The following is a 26,202-nucleotide window of genomic DNA, read 5'->3' on the forward strand; positions in this document are numbered from 1 at the left end:
AATCTATGCCTCATTATTTTGTACTCTATTTATAATCTTTCCTCAACCTCCTGTGCTCCAAGGAATAGAGACCTAGCCTGCACAGCCTCTCCCTGTAGCTCAGGCCCTCAAGTCCTGGCAACATCCTGGTAAATCTTCTCTGAACCCTTTCAAGCTTGACAACATCTTTCCTATATCAAGGTGACCAAAACTGATCACAATACTCTAAATGTAGTTAAAGGTGGATGCAGGTCAGGCAGCATCTCGGGAGAGAAGGAATGGGTGACGTTTCAGGTCATAGAAACATAGAAAATAGGGTCAGGAGGAGGCCATTCGGCCCTTCGAGACAGCACCAAATGTCGAGACCCTTCTTCAGACTGATGTCAGGGGAGGGGGCGGGACAGATGTAATCTCTCTACATTCTACCTTTGTCCCGCCCCTTCCTTAACATTTTTTTATTTTATTTTTCATTTAATTTTTATTTTATTTCGAACATGTTAAAAGACATCAATTAAAAAACAAAATAAACAAAAAAACAGAAGAAATACAAGGAATTTCATCCATTACTTAACATGTGCGAAAAGGAGTAGGAAGAAGTGTGAACTTATTTAATCCTACCCCATTCCCTAATCAATATTTATCAAGTATCAGATATTAATACAAAAATACTCATACACCCTTATATGTTCATATAGATATACTTGTTTAAATAATGATGTGTTATTATATGTAGACCCCTAGTGACTGTTAATCCCCCTCCTCACTGTACCTAGAAAAAATCATGTGTTTATATTTGTTTTTAAACTGGATGATGTTTGAACATTGTTTTAATTCCGCATTCATTCTGTTCCATAGCTTTACTCCACTGATTGTTGTTCGAGTATTGCGAATCTTGAAATTTAATGTTCCCCTTAAATTATACCCCCCCCTCTCTTTCATAAAACATTTCCTGTAAGTTACTTGGTAGCAAATTGTTTCTCACTTTGTACATGAATTGAGCTGTTTGATATTCCACAATGTCATAAAATTTGATTATTTTAGACTTTATAAATAATGAATAAATAATAACATCATTCTGAAGAAGGGCCACGACCCAAAACGTCACCCATTCCTTCTTTCCCGAGATGCTGCCTGACCTGCTAAGTTACTCCAGCATTTTGTGTCTACCTTCGATTTAACCCAACATCGGCAGTCTTTTTCCTACTCTAAATGTAGTGTCACCTCCCAATTTCTATACTCAATACTCTGACTGATGAATGCCAGAAAGCCTTCTTGACCACCCTATCCACCTGTGACACCACTTTCAAGGAACTATGCACCTGCACTCCAAGATGACCTCCCAAATTCTATAGCCAATATTCATTTCAACATATGTCACTGTCTCCAAATCAAAGTAAACTCTTTGCTTTTGTTGCTTACCTGATACGGCTCATTCAGAAAATCGTCCAGTACTGAATTCTTCCTCACTGAGTTTGCTACACAATGATCCATGAAGCATTCTTGTTTCTTCCAAGAAAGCGAGCAACTGCTTTGCTTTACAATATTGTCCGTGTGACTGAGTGTCCGAATCTTTGAGATCAAAAGAGTCAGTGCTGAATGCTGAGATCTTGTTAAGATATCCCACTCCACCACTAATTCCCTTTTCTTGGAGATTTAACATTCACAAAGTATAGAACATTTGTAATTCAAGTCTCCAATTTAAACTACACCAACCGTCACCATTGTTCGCTGTTGTAGCAAACATTTTCCACGTTTAGAATAACAGGTTTCCTACCTTTTAAATCTTCTCCCATTACAGTATACGCCTCCCACATAATGAGTCTTGAATAAACGACTACATGCTTTTACAATGACTGCTGCCCCGCCTTATTACAGCGAAAAGGAATTAATACGTGAGCAAAGCATTGAGAAAAGATGCCTAAAGTCAACTGATATAAAACCGTGCCAATAATGATCTGAAGAATTGGATCCAATTATAGAACGTCAATTTAGTGTCCATCACAAATTATGGCTTTCATGATTTTGTCTTTCTGCAGTTAGTTGGCCAAACCAATATTTCCACTCAAGAATTGAGAACCAGAGGACATTGGTTTAAGGTGAAGGTGGAAAGATTTAATAAGAATCTGAGGGGTAATTGTTTCGCACAAAGGGTGGTGGATGTATGGAACAAGTTGCCAAAGGAGCTAGTTGAGGCAGGGACTAATGCAACGTTTAAGAAACAATTAGACGGGTACATGGATGGAACGGGTTTGGAAGGATATGGGCCAAACGCAGGCAGGTGGGACTAGTGTCGATGGGACATGTTGGTTGGGGTGGGCAAGGTGGGCTCAAGGCCTGTTTCCACGCTCTCTGACTCTATGACTCTTTGTGACATTAGTTATCATATCACATTTAATCAGAAATGAATCATAGACTTGGATTGTTTTCTCTAAAACATTGGAGGTCGAGGGGAGACCTTATATGAGTATATAACCAGAGGCATAAATATGGTAGACAGTCAGAACCTTCCTCCCAGAGTGGAAATGTTAAGGACTAGAGGGAATATCTTAAAGGTGAGAGGACAACGCTTAAAGGAGATGTATGGGGTAAGTTTTTACACAGAAAGTGGTGGGTGCCTGAAACGCACTGCCAAGGGTGGTGGTGGAGACAGATAGATAGTGACATTTAAGTGGCTTTTAGGTGAGTACATAGATATGTAGGGAATGGAGAGATGTTGTCCATGTGGGGGCCGGTGAGATTAGTTAAGCCTGGCATGTTTGGCACAGACAATGTGAGACAAAGGGCCTGTTTCTGTACAATAGTGTGCTATGTTCTATGTACACAAGTGTGAAAATACACACTTCCAATTTCAGGAACAGTTTCTTCCCAGCTGTTATCAGGCAACTGAACCGTCGTATCAACAACCAGAGAGCAGTCCTGAACTACTATTTACCTCATTGATGACCCTCGGATTATCTTTTATCGGACTCTACTGGCCTTTATCGTACTAAACATGATTCCCTTTATCCTGTATCTGTACACCGTGTAAGGCTTGGTTGTAATCATGTATAGTCTTTCCGCTGACTGCTCAGCACACAACAAAAGCTTTTTGCAAAGTGTACCTTGGTACATGTGGCAATAAACTAAACGAAACACAATATCTTTTCAGGGAATTTGGAGGCATTCTTCCCAGAGTACTGCATTGGACCACGCCCTTCGGCCCACAATGTTAAGTGCTGAACATGATGCCAAGATAAATTAATCTCATCTGCCTTTACATGATCTATATCCCTCCATTCTTTGCATATCCATGTGCCAATCTTAAGGCTCTTAAACGCCACTATCGTATCTGCCTCCACCACCGCCGCCCCTGGCAGCGGGTTCAAGGCGCCCAAGACTCTCTGTGTAAAAAAACTTGACCCGCACATCTCCTTAAAACTTTGCCCCTCCCAATCTAAAGCTATGCCCATTGGTCTTTGACATTTCCAACCAGAGAAAGAGCTTCAGAATGTCTTCCCAGTCGATAAATACCCATGGGTCCAAATAGAAACTACTCCTGGACAGCCTACCCCCAGCTGTATGAACATTGATTTCTCTCATTTCAAATAAACCCTGCATTCTCTCTTCCCCCCCCCCCCCCCCCCACCTCCCGCACCCAAGTCGACCAACTAGTTCCACTGTTTGTATCCTTGCATCTAATCACCTCTTCCCCAGCCAACAATGGGCAATGATTGGCTCCACCCTTCCTTGGTCATCTGTTGCCAGTCCTGCTTTGTTGTGGCCTTTTCTTACCTCCAGTTCCCTCCCCTCTACTTTCAGTCTGAAGAAGGGTCCCGATCCGAAATGTCACCCATCCTTTTTCTCCAGAGATGTTCCCTGACCGATTGAGTTACTTCAGCACTTTGCATCTACCTTCGGTGTAAACCAGCATCTGCAGTTCCCTTCTACAGAGAAACCACCCTTGGTTATCTACCTTCTCTAACAGTGTTCTTCCTTGTGCCCCCACTTCACCCTTTGCCCTTTCACCATCGCCTTCCACCTATATTCCTACATTCCTACCTCCAGCTGGATTATTCCAACTTTTTGTGTCTATCTGGATTGTTTTCTCTGGAATGCTGGCGATTCCTGGGAGACCACATAGAATTATATAAAATTATAAGAGACTAAAGTTCTTCGTGCCTACATTTCCAAGTGTTGTGATTTACTGAGGAAAAAATGATTGTTGACAAGCACAAAAGCGGACGTTTTATTAAACCATCAGCCCATTTCTCTTGATGTGAACATTTTGACACAGAAGAAAGTTAATCAGATTTCAGGCATGTTCTGTCAACAGGTTTCTGAATAAAGCTGATGCCGGCAAGAAGCAAATGCAATGTCAGCCACATTGACACACACATGGGAATATTTCACAAGTTACTTGGTATGTGACTCATGGAAAGTAATCAGAGTCTTAAGACAACCTTGGCTGTTTTGCTGTTTGGTGTGAAAGATTCTAACCAAGTTCCCATACTGTTTACTGAAGAATCAAGCTCGACTGCAACTTTTGGAACTAACACAAATTTCTCCAACCCACTTGACAAAACTTACAGCTTGTTGTCATATATGCCACCCATATCACAGCGATCAGCTGTTATCAGGCAATTGACCATCCTACCAACAACTAGAGAGCAGTCCTGAACTACTATCTGGCTTATTGGCAACCCTCGGACTATCTTTGATTGGACTTTATGACTTTATCTTGCACTAAACAGTATTCACGTTATTCCCTTTATCATGTATCTGTACACAACGGAAGGCTCGATTGTAATCATGTATTGTCTTTCCTCTGACCGGTTAGCACACAACAAAAGCTTTTCACTGTACCTTGGCACAAATAACAATAAACTATACTCAACTCAACTCAACTCATCGTCACAATTCTGCAATTGATAGTGTAAATGCACTGTCTTTTTACCCTGAATAGGAGAATCAAGAACCAGAGGACATAGGTTTAAAAGATGAGAGGGGAAAGATTTAAAACAAACCTGAGGGGCAACTTTCTTTTACACAAAGGGCAATGGGTATATGGAACAAACTGCCAGAGGAAGTATTTGATGCATGTACTATCATAACATTTAAAGGACATTTGGACAGGGACATGGATTGGAAAGGTTTAGAGGGATGTGAGCCAAATGCGGGCAAATGAGATTAGTGTCGATGAGGCATCACGGTTGGCATGGGCAAGTTGGGCCAATGGGCCTGTTTCCATCCTGTGTGACTCTATGACAAGTTCACTCTGTTTGGGGCTGTGGAAACGTTTGACAAATGTTGGAACAGGTCTAGGGGTTTGCACCGCAATTGAGAGGCATTCTTTATCCAGAGAGCAGTTCACATGTGGAGAAACAAGGAACTACAGTTGCTGGTTTACAAAAAATCCCGCAGTGTGTGGGAGTAACTCAACGGGTCAGGCAGCACGGATAGAATGGATAGGTGACGATTCGGGTTGGGTCTCTTCTTCGGACTGATTGTAGGGGGTGAGGGGAGAAAGCTGGAAAAGAGGAGGGACAGGGAAATATCACATGCCAAGATCCTACAGATAAACTAATCTCATCTGCCTTTCCGAGAATGCCACATTCAAATGGTGCGTCAGAAAGATAAAGACATTTAAGTTGGGGAGAAGTGACCATCTGCACCGGAGCCTCCACCATACATTGAAGAATATAATCCTGGTCCTCCTCTAGCATCACAATTCACAATTCGAGAGCTGACCCATCATACATTGAAGAATATAATCCCGGTCCTCCTCCAGCTTCACAGTTCATAACTAGGGAGCTGTCCTGACCTCCCATCTACCTTTCGCACGCAACAAAAGCTTTTCACCGTACCTCGGTACACTTGACAACCAACTAAACCAATCTGAGGTAAACCTCTTTGGACGCCTTTAAACCATATTTAATCAATCTTTACTGGACTTTCTGTTGCACGAAACATTATACCCTTCATCCTCTATCTGTACTCTGCGGATGGCGTGTGTAGTCTTCGCTGACTGGGGAGCAAGCACCAAAAAGCTGTTCACTCTACCTTGGTACACGTAACAATAATAAACTAAACTAAACTAAGCTGAGCTGGAAAAAAAGACACATTGAAAGGAAACAAAAAGAATTTATGGCAAGCAGATGCCCCGTGCTTGGAACAGCTGACAGATCCGTAGTCACGTGCAAAACAGGAACAACACTTCATATTCTGTTTGGGTAGCTTACAACCCCAACGGTAAGATCATTGAATTGTCCAATTTTAGGTGACTACAAAGCCCTCCCCCTCTCCCTTCTTCACCCAAACCCCCTCCCCTCCCCTTCCCCCCTCCCCTGTATCTCCCCTGGACTCACGCCTATTGTTCCCCTACCCCTCTCCCTTCTACCCCAAACTCCTTCACTGCCCCGCTTTCAGGCCCCCCCCCCCACACTGTGCCCCACCTGGACTCGTAACAATTTTTCCTCTCCTCCTCTTCCTTTTTCCACCAAATCCCCTCCCCTCTCCCCCTACAATCAGTCCAAAGAAGAGACCCAACCCGAATCGTCACCTATCCACTCTCCTCTGCGCCCCACCCGGACGCACCTATTTCTCCTCTTCCATTTACATTCCTTCATCTAGCTTCACAATTCGCAGTTCATCGATCCTTTTAACTCACATCTTCTCTCTTTCCATCTCTGGCCATTGTCCCCCATCTGCTTATTAACAACCTCCCTCACCTGTGTCCACCTATTACCTGCCGCATTTTGTCCAACCCCTCCTCTCTTCCAGCTTTCTACTTCCCCCACCTCCCCCACCACAATCAGTCTGAAGAAGAGTCCCGACCCGAAACATTGCCTATCCATGTTCTCCGGAGAGGCTGCCTGACTTGTTGTGTTACTCCAGCACTTTGTATCTTTTTTGTAAACCAGCAACTGTAGTTCGTTGTATGCACATCAGACACATCCGTGGATCTGGTCCTGAGTTGAACTACGTTAGAGATCTTCTTCTAATTAGGAAACTCAGAGGGTCAGGCAGCATCTCTATTGGACAGTCTGAAGAAGGGTCCTGACAGATGCTGGGATCTCGAGTAAAATGCAAAGTGCTAGAGTAACTCAGAGGATCAGACACCATCTCTAACGGACAGTCTGAAGAAGGGTTCTGACCCGAAACGTCACCTATCCATGTCCTCCAGAGATGCTGCCTGACCCGCAGAGTTGCTCCGGCATTTTGTGCTTGACTGACGACAAGAAAAGGATGTACCGAGACTTACCAGAGGGGCAAAGCTTTGGGCAGCAGTATGGCAGTAGTGTGGCAGTGAAACTGCGACATTGCACGTCGCAAGATGAACCTTATTCCGATGTAAGAAGACCTTGACGTGTAGACTGAAGAATGGCTGGGATGTCTAAATCATATCGCAAACTATTTAAAGCTCTGCAGCTTTTAAAGATGTCTTCTCGGACTCGCTATTTATCATATTATCAGTAAAACCATACAGCGAGATTCCAGCCTCTGCAATTCCTTGCTTCTCCATTATATAGCTTAGCTGCTGTGGAAGCTCATTATTAATTCTGATGTTACTGTATTACTGAAGCTGATAATTATATAATGGGAAACTATCTAAACAATTAACTGCCTGAAATTGCTTCCTCTGCCAGTTTAGTGGTGTTGTTAATTCATTTATTTTAAATAGTGATGAGATAAATTTGAGATAAATGCATTGTGCATTAGTGCACTGGTATTCTGAAACTCAATTGCAAGGCTTGAGTGGTTAAAATCAAGAGCACGAATGCAAAGCCATGAGCCAGCAATAAAGTGTCTGAAAGTTGCCTCTTCATCCACTCTGAAAAACAGCATATAAACCAATGCTTACAAATGTATACCTGGGGTTTGTGCCATTTGAACAGGTACATGGATCGGGAAGGTTTAGAGGGATATGGGCCAAATGCGGGCAAGTGTTTAGTATTGTTTCGTTTATTGTCACTTACACCGAAGTACAGTGAAAAGCTTTTTTGTTGGGCGCTATCCAGTCAATGGAAAGACAATCTATGATCACAATCAAGCTGTCCACAGTGTACAGTTACAGGATAAAGGGAATAATGCTAGATGAAGTCCAGTAAAGTCTGATTATAGATTGTCCAAGGGTCTCCAATGAGGGAGATGGTAAGGATCACTCTCTAGTTGGTGATAGGATGGTACAAGTTGGACTAGTGCACTTTGGTCAGCATGGGCAAAATGGGTTGAAGGGGCTGTTTCTGTGCTGTATGACTAAGACTCTAATATCATGTTTCACTGAAGAAAGATGGAGAGTTATGAGGAATTTTGTCAGCCCTGGAACCAAAATCATTATCCTAAAGGTCCTTTACCTTGAAATTCATCTCAGGTCATTTGATGCAAAGCACGCTGTAAATTAATAGAGGCATGTTGCTCACAGCTTCCAAAATTCAGGGGACTTATGTCTCGGACTTTATTCCATGGAATGCAGGAGGATGTGGGGTGATCTTATAGAGGTGTACAAGATCATGAGAAGAATTGTTCGGGTAAATGCACCTTTGCCCAGAGTAAGGGAATAGAGACTATCAGCACATAGGTTTAAGGTGAGGGCAGAAAGTTTAGTTTAGTTTAGTTTAGTTTAAGTTGGAGATACAGCGCAGAAAGATTTCATAGGAACGTGAAGGGTAACTTTTTGACACAAAGGGTGATAGGTATATGGAGCAAGCTGCTGGAGGAGATAGTTGAGGCAGGCACAATCATAATGTTTAAGAGACATTTGGACAGATACATGGATAGGATAGGTTCAGAAGGTTATGGGCTAGGCACGGGTAGATGGGAGTAGTGCAGATGGGGCATGATGGTTAGGCAAATTTGCCTGAAGGATCTGTTTCCACGCTGTTTGACTCCATGACTCTCTATGACTCCATTTAGCACCAGCAACCGAAGATGCAAGTTTTGAAAGAAATGATCAGTGCCAAACCATCTCTTCCATGCTGACCAGGACTTTTAGCTGAGCTAGTCCTATTTAGGATGTCACGGTGGCGCAGTGGTAGAGTTGTTGCCTTACAGCGAATGCAGCGCCTGAAACCCGGGTTCGATCCTGACTACGGGTGCTGTCTGTACGGAGGTTGTATGTTCTCCCCATGACCTGCGTGGGTTTTCTTCGCGATCTTCGGTTTCCTCCCACACTCCAAAGGCGTACAGGTTTGTAGGTTAATTGGCTTGGTAAATGTAAAAATTGTCCCCTAGCGGGTATAGGATAGTGTTAATGTGTGCGGATCACTGGTCGGCGTGGTCGGCGTGGACTCGGTGGGCCGAAGGGCCTGTTTCCATGCTGTTTCTCTCAACTAAACTAAACTAAAATTGCCTTTAGTTGGCCCATGTTTACTTTACACTTTAGTGATACAGCACAGAAACAGGCCCTTCGGCCCAACGAGTCCACACCGACCAGCGATCCCTGTACACTAGCACTATCCTACACACTAGGGACAATTTACAATGTTACCGAAGCCAATTCATCTACAAACGAACGTCTTTGAAGGTAATCAAAGAACCTGGAGAAAATCCACGTGGTCACAGGGAGAACATACAAACTCCATACAGACAGCACCCACAGTCAGCATCGAACCGGGGTCTCTGGCGCGGTCAGAGCAGCAACTCTACCGCTGCGTCACCGTGCCATCCTGGAGAACATGGATAGGTGAAGGTTTGGCTTGGGATCCTTCTTCAATTTTATATTCTTTTTTAAAGTCTCCCCTCAACCTCCTCAAAGAGGGTGTGATGGTTTTATCGATGTGGGCTAAAGCCCTCTGTGAGTCTAGATACCAATAAATTCCAGACACAAACTTTAACTACATCAGCGAACCAACCACAACTTTTATCCAATGTCATGTTTTAATAGAGTATTACAGTGTGGAAACAGGCCCTTCGGCCCAACCTGCCCACACCAACCAGTTCCCATCCACACAAGGTAGGCACAAAATGCTTGAGTAACTCAGCGGGTCAGGCAGCATCTCAGGAGAGAAGGAATGGGTGACGTTTCGGGTCGAGACCCTTCTTCAGACTGATGTCAGGGGATGGGGCGGGACAAAGATAGGATGTAGACGGAGACAGGAAGACTAGTAGGAGAGCTGGGAAGGGGGAGGGGATGGAGAGAGAGGGAAAGCAAGGACTACCTGAAGTGGGAGGTCAATGTTCAAACCGCTGGGGTGTAAACTGCCCAAGCGAAATATGAGGTGTTGTTCCTCCAATTAGCGCTGGGCCTCACTCTGACAATGGAGGAGGCCCATGACAGAAAGGTCAGATTGGGAATGGGAGGGGGAGTTGAAATGCTGAGCCACTGGGAGATCAGGTTGGTTGAGGTGGACTAAGTGGAGGTGTTCAGCGAAACGATCGCCAGAGCCTGCACTTGGTCTCGCCGATGTAGAGAAGTTGACATCTCAAACTGCGGATACAATAGATGAGGTTGGAGGACGTGCAGGTGAACCTCTGCCTCACCTGAAAAGACTGTTTGGGTCCTTGGATGGGGTCGAGGGGGGAGATAAAGGGACAGGTGTTGCATCTCCTGCGGTTGCTGGGGAAAGTACCTGGGGAGGGGCGGTTTGGGTGGGAAGGGACGAGTGGACCAGGGAGTTACGGAGGGAACGGTCTCTGCGGAAAGCAGAAAGGGGAGGAGATGGGATGATGTGGCCAGTGGTGGGATCCCGTTGGAGGTGTTGGAAATGTTGGAGGATAATTTGTTGTATGCGATGGCTGATGGGGTGGAAGGTGAAGACAAGGGGGACTCTATCCTTGTTACGAGTAGGGGGAGGGGAGCAAGAGCGGAGCTGCAGGATTTTGAGGAGAACCTAATAAGAGCCTCATCTATAATGGAAGAGCTGTGTCTCTAAGAAATGAGGACATCTCCGATGCCCTAATATAGAACACCTCATCCTGGGTGCGGATGCGGTGTAGACAGAGGAATTGGGAGTAGGGGATAGAATTTTTGCAGCAAACAGGGTGGGAAGAAGTGTAGTCCAGATAGATATGGGAGTCAGTGGCGCACATTGCCACACTGGTAGGTAAGGCAAAGCAGCGCCTTTACCACCTTAGACAACTGAGGAAATTCAGTGTCTCTGAGGATCCTTCATTGCTTCTACTCTGGGGCTGTAGAGAGCATCCTGTCCGGCAACATTACAGTCTGGTTTGGGAGCAGCTCTGCCCAGGACAGGATGGCCCTGCAGAGAGTAGTGCGTTCGGCAGAACGCACCATGGGAACTACACTCTTCCCCCTGCAGGACCTATACATCAGGAGGTGCAGATCCAGAGCAAGCAAGATCATGAGGGACCCCTGCCACCCCAGTAACGGACTGTTCCAGCTGCTACGATCAGGCAAACGCCTCCGCTGTCACGCTGTGAAAACGGAGAGGATGAGACGGAGTTTCTTCCCACAGGCCATCAGGACTGTCAACTTTTATAACCCCAGAGACTAAATTTTTGTCTACACTATAGTAACTTAATAACTTTATTTATATGCTGTAACTGTAATTCTTTTTTGTGCACAATCCGCAGGCATTGCCACTTTCATTTCATTGCACATCGTGTATGTTTATGTGACAAATAAATTTGACTTGACTTGACTTGACTTGTTTGTAGTAGAACCCAGCCACAAAAGCCCCACCTGTCAGCGTTTGGCCCATATCCCTCTAAACCTATCCTATCCATGTACCTGTCTAAATGTTCCTTAAACTACCTCATTTAGCAGCTCATTCCATGCACCCACCACCCTTTGTGTGAAAATTGTACCCCTCAGGTTCCTATAAAATCTTTCCCCCTCACCTTAAATCAATGTCCTCTGGTTCTCAATTCTGTGCGTTTACCCAATCTATTCCTCTCATGATTTTGTACACCTCTCTAAGAACTACCCTCATCATCCTGCACTCCAAGGAATAGAGTCCTCGCCTGCTCAATCTCTCCCTAGAACACAGGACCTCAAGTCCTAGCAACATCTTTATACATGTTCCCTCCACTCTTTCCAGCATAAGATTTCCAATAGTAAAATAAAATAGTACTTTGGTACCAGCATGGTTAAACAATTGACTCTGGTTCAAAACTTCACAAGCAATTTACTCACAGACTTTTGTTTATCATTGCACAGATGAATTATTTCAAACATTGAAACTTTACTTTCCATGTTTACGTTAAAGTTGGATTTACATTAAAGTGATGAATATTCTAACCTGAAATATCTTTTTTCCCTCAAGATCTTTGCATATTGCGCAGTTTCAGGAGTTACAGTTTTTCTCTTTAATTGATGAAGAAACAACTTTACTAAAGTTTTATTCTGTCATAAACAGAAACTTCCTAATAATTCATCAACAGATTCAGTGTTTTCACAGGGTGTAAATGGCAAAGATTTGGATGGCACTTCTTCAAAGTGAGAGGGGCAAAGTTTAAAGCAGATGTGCAGGGCATGTTTTTTACACAAAGCGCGAAGTATAAGCAGTAAAGTGGATGAGCTTGAGGCTCAGTTAGAGATTGGTAGATATGACATTGTGGGGATTACAGAGACATGGCTGCAGGAGGACCGGGACTGGGAACTGAATATTCAGGGTTATACGTCCTATAGAAAGGACAGGCAGGTTGGCAGAGGAGGTGGGGTAGCTCTGTTGTTGAGGGAAGAAATTCAGTCCCTTGCGAGGGGTGACATAGGGACTGACGATGCAGGGCCGTTGTGGGTAGAATTGAGGAATTGTAAAGGTAAGAAGACACTAATGGGAGTTATCTACAGACCCCCAAACAGTAGCCTGGATATAGGGTGTAAGTTGCAGCAGGAGTTAAAATTGGCATGTAACAAAGGTAATGCCACTGTGGTTATGGATGATTTCAATATGCAGGTAGACTGGGAAAATCAGGTTGGTTCTGGACCCCAAGAAAGGGAGTTTGTAGAGTGCCTCCGAGATGGATTCTTAGAGCAGCTTGTACTAGAGCCTACCAGAGAGAAGGCATTTCTGGATTTAGTGTTTTCCAATGAACCAGATTTAATAAGGGAACTCAAGGTAAAGGAACCGCTCGGAGGTAGTGACCATAATATGATAAGTTTTAATCTGCAATTTGAGAGGGAGAAGGTTAAATCAGAAGTGTCAGTGTTGCAGTTGAAGAAAGGGGACTATGAAGGCATGAGAGAGGAGCTGGCCAAGGTTGGTCCTTGGAAAAAGATCCTAGCAGGAATGACGGTGGAACAGCAATGGCAGGAATTTCTGGGCATAATCCAGAAGATGCAGGAACATTTCATTCCAAAGAGGAAGAAAGATTCTAAGGGGAGTAAGAGGCAACCGTGGCTGACAAAGTAAGTTAGAGATGGAATAAAACTAAAAGAAAAGATGTATAACACAGCAGAGAGTAGAGGGAAGCCAGAGGATTGGGCAACTTTCAAAGGACAACAGAAGGTAATAAAAAGGGCAATACAGGCTGAAAAGATGAAGTACGAGGGTAAGCTGGCTACGAATATAAAGAAGGATAGTAAAAGCTTTTTTAGATATGTTAAGAGAAAAAGATTAGTAAAGACAAATGTGGTTCCATTGAAGGCAGAAACAGGTGAAATTATTATGGGGAACAAGGAAATGGCAGAAGAGTTGAACAGGTACTTTGGTTCAGCCTCCCAGATGTACTAGAGGACAGAGGATCTAGGGGGACAGAGGAACTGAATGAAATTTGCATTAGGCGAGAAATAGTACTGGATACACTGATGGGACTGAAGGCTGATAAATCCCCAGGGCCTGATGATCTGCATCCCAGGGTACTCAAGGGGAGATGGCTCTAAAAATAGTGGACGCATTGGTGATTATTTTCCAATGTTCTATAGATTCAGGATCAGTTCCTGGGGATTGGAGGGTAGCTAATGTTATCCCACTTTTCAAAAAAGAAGCGAGAGAGAAAACGGGGAATTATAGACCAGTTAGCCTGACATCGGTTGTGGGGAAGATACTGGAGTCAATTATTAAAGAAGTAATAATGGTGCATTTGGATGCAGTAAAAGGATTGGTCCAAGTTAGCATGGATTTATGAAGGGGAAATCCTGTTTGACTAATCTGGAATCTTTTGAGGATGTGACAAGTAAAATGGATGAAGGAGAGCCAGTGGATGTAGTGTATCTGGACTTTCAGAAAGTCTGATAAGGTCCCACACAGGGGATTAGTGGGGAAAATTAGACCACATGGTATTGGGGGTAGGGTATTGACATGGATAGAGAATTGGTTGGCGGACAGGAAGCAAAGAGTAGGACTAAACAGATCCTTTTCAGAATGGCAGGCAGTGGCGAGTGGAGTGCCGCAAGGCTCGGTGCTGGGGCCACAACTATTTACAATATATATTAATGATTTGGATGATGGAATTAAAAGTAACACTAGCAAGTTTGCAGATGACACAAAGCTGGGTGGCAGTGTGAACTGCGAAGAGGATGTTAGGAGGTTGCAGGGTGACTTGGACAGGTTGAGTGAGTGGGCAGATGCATGGTATATGCAGTTTAATGTGGATAAGTGTGAGGTTATCCACTTTGGTGGCAAAAACAAGGAGGCAGATTATTATCTCAATGGTGTCAAAAGGGAAGTGCAATGAGACCTGGGTAGCCTTGCACACCAGTCACAGGTACAGCAGGCAGTGAAGAAAGCTAATGGCATGTTGGCCTTCATAACGGGAAGGTTTGAGTATAGGAGTAAAGAGATCCTTCTGCAGTTGTATAGGGCCCTGGTAAGACCACATCTGGAGTATTGTGTGCAGTTTTGGTCTCCTAATTTGAGGAAGGACATCCTTCAGTGCAGTGTAAGTTCACGAGGTTAATTCTCGGAATGGCGGGAATGTCATATGAGGAAAGATTGGAAAGGCTGGGCTTGTATTCACCGGAATTTAGAAGGATGAGAGGGGATTTTCAGAAACGTATAAAATTATAAGACTGGACAAGCTAGATGCAGGAAAAATGTTCCCAATGTTGGGGGAGTCCAAAACCAGGGCCACAGTCTAAGAATAAAGGGGAGGCCATTTAAAACTAAGATGAGAAAAAACTTTTCACCCAGAGAGTTGTGAATTTGTGGAATTCTCTGCCACAGAAGGCAGTCGAGGCCAATTCACTGGATGAATTTAAAAGAGAGTTGGATAGAGCACTAGGGGCTAGCAGAATCAAGGGATATGGGGAGAAGGCAGGCACGGGTTACTGATTGTGGATGATCAGCCATGATCACAATGAATGGCGGTGCTGGCTCGAAGGGCCAAATGGCCTCCTCCTGCACCTATTTTATATGTTTCTATGTGTTCTAAATATTTGCACAAATGCTTTTGATCTACAAAAACATCTGATTAAAGTTAAACATTACAATTACTGTCTCTGGTCATAATCCGAGTTATCTTGAGGAACTGAGTTTGTCTTACAACTGTTGGCTCAGACTTCATGTTGCTATACTGGGGTTATCGTGGATACCCAGCTTATCTGAACTGTGCTCACCACTCAGCTGTAATTAAAATCAAAGCTGAAAAACTTGGTTTCTTTAACATTTGAGCAATTTGTCTGCTACCCTCAATCTGTCAGAGGTCTGTCTAAGGTGGAGTCACAGAGTCAGACAGCACAGAAGCAATATTAATCCACCATGCAAATGCCATCCATTTACTATCAATCTCTCAATTCATCGCCATAGAGTCATGCAGCGTGGAAACAGGCCCTTCGGCTCAACCTGCACATACCAACCTACATTTCCCACCTACACTAGTCCCATCTGCCCAAGTTTGGCCCATATCCCTCTAAACCTATCTTATCCATGTACTTATCTAAATGTTTCTTAAACGCTGCAATAGTCACTGCCTCAACTACCTCCTTCAGCAAGTAGTTCCGTACACCCAACACCCTTTGTGTAAAAATGTTACCCCTTGGGTTCCTATTAAATATTTTTCCTCTCACCTTAAACTTACGCCGTCTGGTTCTTGATTCCCCTACCCTGGTTAAAAGACCCTGTGCATTCACTCCATCAATTCTCCTTATGATTTTATACACCTCTATAAGATCACCCCTTAGTCTCCTATGCTCTAAGGACTAAAGTTCTAGCCGGCCCAACGTCTCTCTGTAGCTCAGGCCTTCAAGTCCTGGCAACATCCTCATCAATCTTCTCTGCACTCTTTCCAGGTTAATGGCTTGTGGTTGAACAACATTTTATAAAGTGGTACCATACCAACTCTGCCATAATATACCATGTCTTGACTAAAGAAGGCAAGTATCCCATATGCTTTCTTCACCATCTTGCCTACCAATGCTGCCACCTATAGGGATCCTTAGACACGAGCGGCAAGCTCCCTCTGAGCAGTTGTTTAGATTCCTCTTAAAATTAGAACATAAAACATGGAATAACAAACAAATTTTGTGCCGAACATGAAGCCAAGTTAAATCGATATCCATATCCCTCTGTTCCCTGCACTTTCATGTGCCCATCCGCAAGTCTCTAAAACGTCACTATCGTATCAATCGTCACCATCCTGCTGCATGGTGGCACAGCGATAATGTTGCTGCCTTACAGCGCCAGAGACTCAGGTTCGATCCTGACTACGGGTGCTGTCTGTGCAGAGTTTGTACATTCCCCCTGTGACCTCCGTTGGTTTTCCTGGGTGCTCCAGTTTCCTCGCCCACTCCAAAGACGTAGGTTAATTGGCTTCGGTGAAAAATTGCAAATTGTCCCTGGAGTGTAAGATAGTTTTAGTGTACGACGATCGTTGGTCGGCACAGACTCAGTGGGCCAAGGACCTGTTACGGCACTGTATCTCTAAACTAAACCACCCATGGCAGTGCGTTCCAGGCTCCCACCACCATCTGTATAAAAATATGTGCCCGGCACATCTCCATTAACCTTTCCGCTTCTCACTTTCTAACTATGACCTCTAGTGTTAAAATATTTCCACCCTGGGACTGTCTACCCAATCTATGTCTCTCATAAATTTTATTGGGTAAATGGCTTCCTTCTGTGCCATCACAATTTATCATTCCATTTATCTGATAACATCTAAACCTTCTCCACTGATACAGTTGCAAACACTCCAATAGTTTGTATTTATGTAACATTGTTAATGTGACCACAACTCTGCTCAGGACGGTTACCAACCTAAACTGCGACATTGACCTACATCTGACATATTAACTAAAGAAGGAACGAGATTAGGGGAGTGAGTTCTAGAAATTAAAGACGGGTAAGACTTAAAGACAAGCATAGTGGTGCAGTGGTAGAGCTACTACCTTACAGCGCCAGAGAGCCAGGTTCGATCCTAAGGTGGATACAGTGGGATTAAGTAGAACTAGTATGAACGGGTGACCTGAAGAAGGGACCCGACCCGAAACGTCATCTATCCACGTTCTACAGAGATGCTGCCTGACCCTCTGAGTTATTCCACCATTTTGTGCCCTTTCGTGAATTGGCAATCGATGGTCGGCATGGAATCGGTAGGCCGAAGTGTCTGTTTCAAGCTGTATCTTTAGTCAAATAAACTAAACAAACTCTCTGAAGGTCTGAAGAAGGGTCTCAACCTGAAACGTCACCTTTTCCTTTTCTCCAGGGTTGCTGCCTGGCCCGCTGAGTTACTCCGGCATTTTGCATCTATCTCCGTTCTAAACAAACTCTCCTTCAGGCTGCAATTCAACAATGATTGCAATATCAGCGTGATCACACATCTCATGAAATTGTGTCATGAAACACTGTTTGTTTTTGAAATGAAATGCATTTAAAATAACTAGATGGGAAGAGTGAGTATAGCCAAATTGTGAAAATGAATTTTGTTATTAAATAATCCAGCAGCTATAAATATTGGCTGCCTAAACCAGATCCATCTGAGTGGCAGGAATAATATTCTTAGTGTGAGGTGATTTTTTAAGCCGACATTTGACTGTGGCAAATTCCTATTCACATTTGCCACTTCTGGGACTTGTAGGTCTATTAACATCACTTTGGCGACAGATTTGCCTGTCAACTTCCTCAATATTTGAATTAATTACTCAAAATGCTTGCCCATCAAAGCTAGAAAGGTTACTATCGGAGACAGCCCTTGATACGGGGGTGCTGTCTGCCTGCACATGTTGTATGTCCCTGCATCTTGAATTCCAAACCATTTGGAACGGTTTTAACTCCACTTGGAACAATGCCAATGGGTTCTTTCTGCTTCGGATTGTTTGTCAGGGCAGCAGAGAGGCATAGCAGGTCGAGCCATTGTCTCACAGCACTAGAGACCCTGGTTTGATCGACTGTGTGTGGAGTTTGTATGTTCTCCCTGTGACTGCCTGGGTTTCCTCCAGGTTTAGTTTAGTTTTAGTTTAGTTTGGAGATACAGCATGGAAACAGATGCTTCGGCTCACCGAGTCCACATCAACCAACGATCACCGCTACACTAGTTCTATGCTAGACATTAGGGACAATTTACAGAGGCCAATTAACCTACAAACCTGCACATCTTTGGTCTGTGGGAGGAAACCGGAGCACCCAGAGGAAACCCAAGCACTTCAGTTTCCTCCCACATACTAAAGAGGTGCGGGTTAGTAGCTTAATTGGCGTCTGTAAAATTGCCCCTGCTGTGTAGGGAGTGGATGAAAAAGTGGAACAGAGAACTAGAGTGAATGGGTTATCGCTGGTGGGCACAGTCTCAGTGGGGCGAAGGGCCTGTTTCCCTGCTGTATCTCTGAACTAAACTAAACAGAAAGGATTAAACAATGGTTTAATTACTAGATAGTTACCATGAGCTTCTGGCACATCTGATGAATGCATTAGTGATTTATTTGTGCGCATTTTAGCCTGGTGCAATTATCGTTCCTTGTAACCAAAGAGTGCTTTTGTTACTTGCCATTGCTGGCTCAATCTACAGTGTGAACTTTTCCCCCCACTGATTTCATTCTTTAGGCAATCTAACTGCACGAAAATCCAGCTGTTTTACTTGCTCCATCATGTACTATTTCAATAGAACCACTCATTTCTCTGATCCTTGGCGCCTGTCCACATGTTCCCTCATTCAGGAAGATTATGTCTGATGGGCAGTACTTGGATTCAGTTACAACACTTCAATTCACAGAGTCACACAGTGTGGAAACAGGCCCTTCAGCCCAATTTGCCCATGCTGGCCATCATGTCCCATCTACACTAGTCCCACCTGGATGCATTTAGCCCATATCCCTCTACACCTGTCCTACCCATGTTCCTATCTAGTTTCTTAAACGTTGCAATGGTACCTGCCTCAACTACCTCCTCCGGCGGCTCGTTCCAAACACCCACCACCCTTTGTGTGGAAAAAGTTACCTCTCAGGTTCCTATTAAATCTTTCCTGACTCACCTTACACCTACATCCTCCGGTTCTCAATTCCCCTACTCTGGACAAGTGGCATACCTTTAATATGCCTCTTTCCAGCCTGTCTCTTGTGAGAATGGACTTCCTGTTTCTCTGCCTCCACTACATTTTAGGGAGATTTACTCGGATGTTGTTAGGACTCGAGGGCCTGTGCAGTAGGGAAAGTTTGGGCAAACTAAGACTTTATTCCTCAGTGCGCAGGAGGATGACGGGATGATCTTATAGAGGGGTATAAAACCATGAGGGGAAAAGATATGGTGAATGCACAGAGTCTTTTACCCAGGGTAGGGGAATCAAGAACCATAGGTTTAAGGTGAGAGGGGAAAGATTTAATAGGGACCCAGAGGGGCAAGTTTTTCGCTCAGAGGATGATGGATATATGGAACGAGCTGCCAGAGGAGTTAGACACAAAAAGCTGGAGTAACTCAAGAGGGTCAGCCAGCAACTCTGGAGAAAAAGAATGGGTGACGTTTCGAGTCGGAGGAAGGGTCTCGACCCAGAACGTCACCTATTCTTTTTCTCCAGAGATGCTGTCTGATCCGTTGAGTTACTCCAGCTTTTTGTCTATCTTCGGTATAAGCCAGCATCTACAGTTCCCCCCTACAAATGTTGTCTGCCAGAGGAGTTAGTTAAGGCAGGTACTACGATAGCAGTTAAAAGACAGGCAGATGGACAGGAAAGGCTTAGTGAGATTTAGGCCAAATGCGGGAAGTGGGAGTATGCAGCAACTCTGCAGCTGCACCACCCATGCCATCTCGGAGGCCTTTCATTCCAGGAAATGTCAAACGCCTTTTTTAAGGAAACTCGGCTCCTCTGCTGCTGCGGTTGAGGGACTGGTTCTTGCGTCTCCTCCATTTCCCGGACTTCTGCTCTCACCCACCCCCGACTCCTCCCTGGATGTTTTTTCACAATCAATTATAAATGGTATGTTGGCCTTTATTGTGGAAATTTGAGTGTAAGAGCCATCTTACTGTAATCATACAAATCTCAAATGAGACCGCACCTGGAGGATTGCGGGCATGTCTGAACTACTGAACGCTGAAAAGATTTGAATGAGATTTGAAAGATTTGAAGTCTCTGACTAAAAATGCAAAACACATTAGAGAGATAAAGGCCAACACTGGCAAGTGGGACCAGTGAAAATGGGACATGTTGGTCAGTGTGGGCAAGTTTGGCTGAAGGGATATTTCATGGCGATATGATTCTGTGACAGGGTGGTGAAGAAGGCATTTGGCATGTTTTTCAGTTAGGGTATTGAGCACAGGAGCCGGGAAGGTATGTTGTAGCTGTACAAAATGTTGGTGAGACCGCATTTGGAGCACTGTGTACATTTCTGGATGCCCGGCTATAGGAAGGATATCATTAAACTGGAATGGTGCAAAAAAGATCTACCAAGATGCTACCGGGTCTCGAGGATTTGAGTTATAAGGAGATCCACATTTATGGGGAGAAGGCTAGAGAATGGGATTGTGAAAGAAAGATAGCCATAATTGAACAGCAGAGTAGACTCGATGGGCTGAATAGCCTAACACTGCTCCCAAGACATAAGCCTATGAGATGGGATAAGCTGGCTCTTTATCCCAGGAGATGAGGAGGCTGAGGGGTGACCTTATAAAGGTATATAAAATGAGGACAGACAGAGAGAGATAAGGTGAACAGCCACAGTATTTTCCCAGGGTAGGCAAATCAAAACTCGAGCGCATAGATTTAAGGTGAGATGGGAGAGATTTATAAGGGACCCGCTGGCAACATTTTCACAGAGGGGATAGTGCGTATCGTGCGTATATGGAATGAGCTACCAAAGGTAGTGATACAGGAGGGTATAATTACAGCTTTTAGAAATAACCCAGACAGGTATAGGGACAGAAAAATGTTTGGAGAGATCGGGGTTAGGCACAGCCAAGTGGGTCTAGATTGGTTATGCAAAATTCCATGGATGAGTCGGGCCGAATGGCCTATTTCCATGCTGTATTACTCTATGACATTGGGATTATCATAGACTCAAAGAGTTTAACACATAGAAACATGCCCTTGGGTCAACTTCGTCCATCCGACATTTTGGTTCATATATGCCAATCACATTTGCCCACACTGGGTATATATACTTCTAGGCACTTTTAGGTGGCGTAGCGATGGAGTTGCTACCTTACTGCACCAGACACCTGACTTCGATCCGGACCAAGGGTGCTGTCTGTACAGAGTTTGTACGTTCTCCCCGTGACCACATGGGTTTTCGCCAGGTGTGGTTTCCTCCCACAGTCCAAAGACGTACAGGTTTGTAGGTGAATTAGGTTTGGTTATAATTGTAAATTGTCCCTAGTATGTAGGATAGTGTTAGTGTTCAGGATGATCGCTGGTTGGTGTGGATTCGGTAGGCCGAGGCCTATTTCCACGCTTTCTCTCCAAAGTCTACACATATCCAATCTCTCTATCTGCCTGTCAAACCCTTCTCTCACCTGTACCCATCTATTATCTTGCAGGACAGACACAAAATGCTGGAGTAACTCAGCGGGCCAGGCAGCATCACTGGAGAGAAGGAATGGGTGACGTTTCGGGTCGAGACCCTTCTCAGTCTGAAGAATTGTCTCGGCAAATTCAGTCTGAAGAAGGCTGACCCGAAACGTCACCCATCCCTTCTCACCAGAGATGCTGCCTGTCCCACTGAGTTACCCCAACATTTTGTGTCTATCTTTGGTTTAAACCCGAATCTGCAGTTCCTCCCTACACATTATTATCTTCCAGGCTTTGTTCTGCCCCTCCTCTCTTCCAGCTTTCCCTCCCACCCCTCACAACCATCAGTTTGGAGAACGATCCCAATCCGAAACATTACCCATCCACGTTCCCCAGAGACACTGCCTGACCGGCTGAGTTTTACTTTAAACTTCAGAGATACAGTGCCGAAAAATGCTCCTTGTCCTACCGAGTCCGCGCCGACCAGTGGTCACGTTGTACACTACCACTATCCGAGCACTCAGAGAAAACCCACGTGGCCACAGGGAGAAATTCTCTGGACAAAAACATACAAACGTACAGAAACTCTACCACTGCAACAATGTGCCGCCCAAAGTTTAGCTGAGCTGTTCTTCCTCAGAAGAAGACACAAAATGCTGGAGTAACTCAACGGGTCAGGCACCATTTCTGGAGGACATGGATAGGTGACTTTTTGAGTCGGGACCCTTTTTCAGATTGATTGTCTGAAAAGGTAAGTATGAAGAAGGATCTCGACCTATAACGTCACCTATCCATGTTCTCCAGAGATGCCGTCTGACCTGCTGAGTTACTCCCAGACACTGTGCCCTTTTCTGCATTAACGACCATCTGCAGTACTTTGTTTCTATGTTTTTGCATTTGCCTGGTACCTGATAAGATTCCCAGAACAATCTGAAGCTTAGTCACAGGAAACCTTGTGGGCAAAAATGCAATTTTCATGGTAAAATATAAATATAACTCTTAGGGTAACAAGTTTAAAAGGCTTTTAGATGGGCACATAGATGTGCAGGGAATGGTGGGATATGGATCACGTGCAGGCAGATGAGATTACTTAACTTGGTGTCATGTTCGGCACAGACATTGTGGGCTGAAGGGCCTAATCCTGTGCTGTACGAAGTTGTAAGTGCTCAGGACACCGGGGATGATGGGAGTTGGAAGGCATTGCAGACATTCATTGTCAGGAAGAATGCACGGAAAAAGTGTGCTGATTCATTGTGTTTAATGTGCCAAATATTAAAGTGCCATTCCTGAGAGAGTGTGTTGCACTCGGCTATTAAAGGCTATTAAACATGCAGTGCATTGTCGGCTACTGGAAGCTACTTTTGAAGCTCACCATTGCTAAACTCTATTGCATGTGAAACTCAATCAATCAACACCGAATAGTGATAGGCCTGGATAGAGTGGATATGGGGAGGATGTTTCTAGTAGTGGGAGAGTCTAGGACCAGAGGCTGTAGCCTCAGAATAAAAGGATGTACCTTTATATCGGAGATGAGGAGGAATTTCTTTAGCCAGAGGATGGTGAATCTGAGGAATTCATTGCCACCGACGGCTGTGGAGGCCAAGTCAACGGATTTTTTTTAAGGTGGAGATTGACAGATTCTTGATTAGTGCGAGTGTCAGGGGAGAAGGCAGGAGAATGGGGTTGAGAGAATGAAAGATAGATCAGTCATGATTGAATGATGGGGTAGACTTGATAAGCCGAATAGCCTTATTCTGCTCTTATGACTTATGACTTATGAACTTAGCATGTTTGACAGCCTTTCACCTGTTCACTTTGTTGATGCAGAGCGTACAGCAGAGAACAGACTAATTAATGTAGGTTGTCTGTGGGTGTAACAGGATGCAGGTGGCTGGGTGATGTGTGGGTAACAAACCTCTACAGATGCACATACAGATGATCATTGGTTGGCGCAGATTTGGTGGACTGAAGGTCAAGTTTCCAAGCTGTACCTCGAAACTATATTAAACTAAACTAAAAAGGCCCTTCACCCCACCAAGTCCACTCCAACCATTCTCACTCGTTCTATGTTATGCCATGTTCTCATCCACTCCCTACACTCCAGAGGACAATTTATAGAGGCCAATTAAACTACAATATCACACATCTTAGGGATGTGGGAGGAAACGTAGGATCTGGAGGAAACCCTCGCAGTCACCTGGAGAACGTGCAAACTCCACATAAACAGCACCCAAGGTCAGGATCGGATCTGGGTTTCAGGCGCTGTGAGGCAACAACTCTACCAGCTGCACAACTATGCTAAGATTTAGATTTAGGTTTAACATTGCCACATGTATCGAGTCCTTCCACCTCCTGATGAAATACATGGATGACAATAAAATAGCTCTCGAGAATCATAGTCATATAGTGGATGACAATAAAATAGCTATAGAGAATCATAGAGAATCATAGTCATTCAGCATGGAAACAGGCTCTTCGGCCCAACACATCCATGCCGTCCTATCCGTCTCATCACCATCATCAGTCTGAAGAAGGGTCTCAACCCATTCCTTCTCTCCAGAGATGCTGCCTGTCCCGCTGAGTTACTCCAGGTTTTTGTGTCTACCATCTCATCCAAGCTCGTCCCGCTTACCCACGTTTGGCCCAACTACCGCTCAACCATTTCTTGATAACAATCCATGTTTGACATGGATTGCTACCTTTGGCTGATGGAATGCTTTTATGCATTGAGTAATGTCATGCACCTTTAGTGGTCAGAAAAAAACATTAATTTAATTAGACTGACATTTTTGTAATGCAGCAGCATACTGATTCTTCTGTCTGTCTGCATGCCTGGACTACAGATCAAAATGTGAATATCAATTATTCAATCCATCCACACTGGTATTTAGATTAGAGACAGTGCGCAAACAGGCCCTTCATCCACCAAGTGCAGTTCAGTTTAGTTTGCTGAGGTACAGTGTACTGAGGTACAGGGAAGAGCTTTTTGTTGCGCACTAACCAGTCAGTGTAGAAAGACAATACATGATTACAATCAATCCATTTACAGTGTCTAGATACATGATAAGGGAATAACGTTCAGTGCAAGGTAAAGCCAGCTAGTCTGATCAAGGATAGTCCAACGGTCACCAATTCCACGCCGACTAGCACACTAGGAACAATTTGCAATCTTCACCAAAGTCTATTAACCTGAGAAACTTGTACATTTTTAGAATGTGGGAGGAAACCGGAGCACCTGGAGCAAACTCATGTGGTCATGAAGAAAGCATACCAACTCTACAGACAGCACCAATAGTCAGGATCAAATCCAGGTCTCTGGTGCTGTAAGGCAGCAACTCTACCGCTGCACCTCCATGCCGCCTTATAACTAGGCTAAAAATATAACTTGCATTTTATCAAATTGATTTGTTTCTGATTTTAAAAGAACTTACTTTTGAGATTGATCGTCATTGAATTGGAGAGTTTACATATAACAATAGGCATACGGCAAACTACAATAGTTAAAATAAAAGTAGAAAATGCTCAGCAGGTCCAGCAGCATCTGTGGAGAAGGTAGCACGGCGGCACGGCGGCACGGTGGCGCAGCGGTAGAGTTGCTGCCTTACAGCGAATGCAGCGCCGGAGACTCAGGTTCGATCCTGACTACGGGCGCCGTCTGCACGGAGTTCATACGTTCTCCCCGTGACCTGCGTGGGTTTTCTCCGAGATCTTCAGTTACCTCCCACACTCCAAAGACGTACAGGTATGTAGGTTAATTGACTGGGTAAATGTAAACATTGTCCCTAGTGTGTGTAGGATAGTGTTTAAGTGCGGGGATCGCTGGGTGGCGCAGACTCGGTGGGCCGAAGGGCCTGTTTCCGCGCTGTATCTCTAAAATAAAACAAGTGCTGATTCATTCTTTATACAGATCTGATGGGAAAGGTCATCAACCTGAAACTTTATATCTTCTCTTCCATTCTGCCAAACCTGCAAGGCATTTTCTGCTTTCACTTCAGATCTCTACCATCTGTAGTTTTTTTGCTTTTAGATAATACGCAGAGTCATAGTCATTCAGCGTGAAAACAGGCCCATTGACCAATTTCACAACGCCGACCAACATGTTCCATCTATGATAGTCCCACCGGCCTCCATTTGGCCCAATTCCCTCTAAACCTACCTTATCCATGTATCACAAAATGCTGGAGTAACTCAGCAGGTCAGGCAGCATCTCAGGAGAGAAGGAAAGGGTGACGTTTCGGGTCGAGACCCTTGACCTTATCCATGTATCCATCCAAATGTTTTTTAAATGTTGTGATAGCATCTGCCTCAACTACCTCCTCTGGCAGCTTGTTCCTCACACCTATCACCCTTTGTGTAAAAAAGTTACCCCTCAGGTTGCTATTAAATCTTTCCTTCCCTTATGTCCTCTGGTTCTCGATTCCCCAACTCTGGGTAAAAGACTCCATGCATTTACTTGGTCTATCCCTCTGTATGACT

General features: G+C 44.4%; 1 protein-coding gene across 6 annotated transcripts in view; it reads right to left on the reverse strand.

Annotated features, from left to right (window-relative positions):
- The window catches only part of chrm3b (cholinergic receptor, muscarinic 3b), a 285,369-nt gene that overhangs the window by 40,235 nt on the left and 218,932 nt on the right, over window positions 1-26,202 (reverse strand). The window contains exon 3 of one of the 6 annotated variants that reach the window (XM_078405067.1): window positions 1,399-1,548. The exons of the other annotated variants lie outside the window; for them this stretch is intronic. Coding sequence (XP_078261193.1) covers window positions 1,399-1,412 — 14 coding nt within the window. The 5' untranslated portion in view covers window positions 1,413-1,548. The remainder of the gene's footprint in view (window positions 1-1,398; window positions 1,549-26,202) is intronic. 6 annotated transcript variants of the gene reach the window in all.

This window comes from Rhinoraja longicauda, chromosome 9 (genome assembly GCF_053455715.1).
Source record: "Rhinoraja longicauda isolate Sanriku21f chromosome 9, sRhiLon1.1, whole genome shotgun sequence".
In the NCBI taxonomy this organism is placed as follows: Eukaryota; Metazoa; Chordata; class Chondrichthyes; order Rajiformes; family Arhynchobatidae; genus Rhinoraja; species Rhinoraja longicauda.